The sequence below is a fragment of the Haliotis rubra genome, unplaced genomic scaffold (genome assembly GCF_003918875.1).
Source record: "Haliotis rubra isolate DU_JTF1 unplaced genomic scaffold, ASM391887v1 Scf383, whole genome shotgun sequence".
NCBI lineage: Eukaryota > Metazoa > Mollusca > Gastropoda > Lepetellida > Haliotidae > Haliotis > Haliotis rubra.
Window position 1 is genome coordinate 856,414 of NW_025767061.1, and position 4,517 is coordinate 860,930.

Below are 4,517 nucleotides of genomic sequence, written 5' to 3' on the forward strand. Positions count from 1 at the left end.
ACTCAGCAATATTCCAGCCATATGGCGGCGGTCTGTAAATAATCGAGTCTGGACCAGACAATCCAGTGATCAACAGCATGAGCATCGATCTGCGCAATTTGGATACGATGACAACCAAGTTAGAGAGCCTGACCATCCCACCCCGTTAGTCGCCTCTTACGACAAGCATGGATTACTGAAGATCAAACCTAACCCGGATCTTCACGGGTATTAAAGAGAATGAAACATAAAGAGAAACACGCAGGAAGGCGACTGTAACGCAATTCTTTCACAAGATAAAAACGAACGCCTTCATGCGAGCAGACCTAGATATTGTAAGTAACGGCCCACACAGTCGGGCAAACATCGTGAAATTTACCAGGTGTCCGAAGACTGTCGACGTAGTGCCAAGCCCCTCTTCCCTAATGCAATAGAGTTTATATTATTGAGCAGTTTATTAATCTCAGAAAGGCAAAGTGTTAAAATGTTATGTCCATCTTCGATTCTTAAATGTACCATAAATTCGAATGTATCCCAGAAATATTTAGGTCACCAGTTGCATCATTCATTTCATATTCAATGACTATTTCTGGTTTGACAAAATAAAATTAGTTTGAAGATAAAGATCTAAAAAAAGAAAATCATGATTCGGTTTCGTGATCCTATATCCAGGAGTTTATCAAGGATGTGGAATCCAGTGAATCCCTACAGCTCACAAATGGTTCACTGGATGAACTTCTGAGTGCCTACAACAGCGGATTTCAAACTCTGATTGATAAACATGCTCCCACAAAGACGAAGGTCATAACACTGATGCCTCACTCTCCATGGTATATTGATGAGCTCCGCGAACTTAAGCACCAGCGACGTAAAGCAGAGAGACTCTGGCAGAGGTCTAAGCTTCTTGTACACCATCAATTGTTTAGGAGTATGTGTCAGTCACATCACAATCTGCTTGTAAAGACCAAGAGTGAGTACTTTTGCAATAAGATAATCGAATTTGGCTCTGACCATAAACAATTTTTCAAAGTCAGCAAAACGTTGATAGGACACTCCGGTGAAGTTATCCTGCCTAGTTGCTCATCTGACAAGATACTGGCCGATAAGTTCAAGGACTTCTTTACTGACAAAGTGGAAACTATCAGGAACAGTGTTCAGTCTGATTCTTCAAATCTTTCTACCTTGAGTGCCGATGTTGAATTCCAATGAGAATGTCTGTCTGATTTCTCACCTACTACTGAATCAGAAATTCGCCAAATCGTCATGAAAGCTCCCTCCAAATCATGTGAATTTGACCCAGTTCCGACTTACCTACTGAAGCTGTGCTTGGACAAGGTGCTGCCATTGATCACGGCCATTGTCAACATGTCCCCTCAAGGAGTCACGTGTCCCACAGTGTTTCAAGCAAGCCTTGGTGAGACCATTGCTAAAGAAACCTGGCCTGGACAAGGGGGTGATGAAGCATTATAGAACTGTCTCCAATTTGTGCTTTATCTCCAAAATCTTAGAGAAGGTTGTGTTTTCTCCCTTATTTCAGCATCTTCATGTCAATAACGTCCAGGACAAATTTCAGTCTGCCTATAGGTCTGGTCATGCAGTTGCAATGCGTTTATTGATCAGTCAGCAGCATTTGATCTCAAAGATCACGACATACTATTACAAAGACTACAGTACAGCTATGGTGTGTCCGGAGAAGCCCTATCATGGGTTCAGTCCTATATGTTAAACAGAACACAGAGTGTGGCAATAAGATCTACAGTGTCTGAGTGTGCGGATATTCATTTCGGTGTACCCCGGGGTTCGGTTTTGGGGCCTGTTTTGTACTGCCTGTATTCAAAGCCGATGAGCAACATCTGCCAACACCATGATCTCTCCTATATGATCAGCAGATGTACAGAGTGGTTCAACCTGGGATTTCTTGGACGCCCACTTCGAAAGCATTGGAGGCCTGTGTGTCAGAAGTCATCGACTGGACAAGCAACAATATGCTTAAAGTCAATCAGGAAAAAACTGAATTTATTATTGTCAGTTCCAAGAACCCTAAAGTTGACACCAGTGACATGCAAGTACAAGTTGGAGACAGCTCTGTTAAATCAGCTGATACAGTGAAGAACCTTGGTGTTCACTTCGACCACAAACTGACAATGGAGAGACAAGTCAATGCCATCGCCAAGTCATGCTACTTCCAGATCAGAAGTATATCAGCCATACGCAGATACATCACAGAAGACTGTTGTAAGACTCTAGTACACGCTTTAGTAACATCTAGACTGGATTATGGAAATTGTCTTATCCGTGGACTACCTGAAACTCTCACCAGTCGTCTACAGAAGGTGCAGAACTGTGCGGCTCATTACCAAAACTGGCCGACGTGAGGAGATTACGCCTGTGAGAGAAAAGCTACACTGGCTCCCAGTCAAACAGAGATGCCAGTATAAGATCCTGATGTATGCTTATAAATGTCTCCAATGGATTGGCCCCAAACTATCTTCAGGAACTTGTTGTGCCATATCATCCAGCCAGGTCACTCAGATCAGAATCTGAATTCCGTCTCCGTCAACCAAAGACACGTACAGTAGGCTCACTCGCAGGAAGGCGACTTTTTCGGGCGTGTATAAACATGGGCCGTTTTTCGTTTCGCCTTCGTGCGAAAAGGATGGACATTTGGAACAATGGGTTCGGGTGTTTATACAAGAACCTCAATCCCAGAGGAAGGCGACAACCACAATACGTTCATGTTCATTTTCTTCATACATATGTATTCATTAAGTCATTATTTGCAAAATGTACAAAGTATCATCTAACATGCTAATCATCGTATCATTTTATACTATATTTCACTTTAAATGTGTGCGATGAGTCGGCAAGGGTGGAAGTACTGTAGCTGTGCGTTCGCCATGTCTCAGAAATTGAGTAATGATGACTCTTGCATCGGCATAAATATATAAAACTGTTGACATTGTTGTTTTATGCGATTAATACGAACTCACAATTCTTATGATAACCAATCAATTATAAATAACAGTTCGTTGTACCGTCTAGCAGTACAACGCCATCAACAAAATCAACCTCAAATTTCAGATTTTGTCCAACAACCTTGGCACGCTTAAAATAGCTGTGGAATTCCTTGCTTTCATCATGAGTCTTGACATGCATCACCAGAGGATCATCCGATAAATAAATATGTGCAAAAGTACACAATAACATTCTATCATGAAGAGCCTCCACATTGATCAAACCCCGACCTCCAGAATTGATTGGCATATATAAACGATTAAGGGAGGAACGAGGGTGGTGGGCTCTGTTATCAGACATGATCCTTCTGGTCAGGCGGTGAAGACTTTGGATGTCTTGTTTTGTCCAATCAACTTCTCCAAAGGAATAGGAAAGGACTCGCACAGCAAAAGTATTGGTGGCTTTCACCTTGTTTCGAGCATTTAGCTCAGAGCTCCAGATTTTCTTTAAGCGAGATTTGTACTCGGCCCGAAGTTTGTCTTGAATCTGGGCATTCTGGAGCTTGTCTCGAACTTGCATTCCAAGATAGGTGTAGGCCTGATCTTCCACAAGATGCTCAATAACTCCTTCCCCTTGTAACCTGACCGATCCATCATCAGTTACCTTGCCACGTTTCAAATGAAGAGTATTACATTTGTCCAGTCCAAATGTCATGCCAATATCATTAGAAAAGGACTCGACAAGGAGAACCTGTTCTTTCAAATTGGTTTCTCCTTCGGCAAGGAGCTCAATGTCATCCATATAAAGGAGATGAGTAAGCGGTGTTGGGGATCTGTGCTGAGGAGGTCCGGGATGGTAACCCTCCTCCCTATTGAGCAGAAAGCTCAAAGGATTTAGAGACAAACAAAAAAGCAAAGGACTGAAGGAGTTCCCCTGGAAAATTCCCCCTTCTGATTGGAATAGATTCCGAAGTCTGCACCTGCTCTTGCGAGTACAGCTCAAGTTGAGTCGACCAGCAACTCATTAAAGACTTGAGTAAACCAAGTAGTCGCTCTGGGAGGTCAATACAACGAAGAGACTTCAGAATCCATTCGTGAGGGACAGAGTCGTATGCTTTTTTGTAGTCAATCCAGCACATGGAGAGGTTGCGGTGATATGTTTTAGCCTCTTCCAAAATCATTTTCTGTACAAGAAGTTGATTTTGGAAGAGGCTAAAACATATTATTATTATTATTATTTCTATAATCTCAATCGGATTGCTCGTCCACAGATTAATCACTGTTTACGTGCCCTAATGCAACATATTCACTCTGTTCAAGGAAACTGAAAGGAATGTAATTACTGGTCAGATCAAACGCTTCATATATTGCAAATGACTGCTTTATGTGTGAACGTAGGATCCATCAGTAACAGCGACGAGCTATTCAAGGGTTATCACATCCTCTTCAATATCGGATGGTCACAGTTGAGAAGTGCAACATAAACTGTCAGAAGCAATGCATTAATTGCAGATTTTGTGGCCATCCTGTGGCCTTGATGATGAAAATAACATTATGTTTTGGCTCAGTCAACCTACCGATTGA

The 4,517-nt window shown here is 42.2% G+C and overlaps 1 protein-coding gene across 1 annotated transcript; it reads left to right on the forward strand.

Annotated features, from left to right (window-relative positions):
• Positions 1–1,964: 1,964 nt before the first annotated feature.
• Positions 1,965–2,354, forward strand: LOC124286436. The gene has a single exon (XM_046722812.1). The coding sequence runs from the start codon at positions 1,965–1,967 to the stop codon at positions 2,352–2,354; it is 390 nt and encodes a 129-aa protein (XP_046578768.1).
• The last annotated feature ends 2,163 nt before the right edge of the window (positions 2,355–4,517 follow it).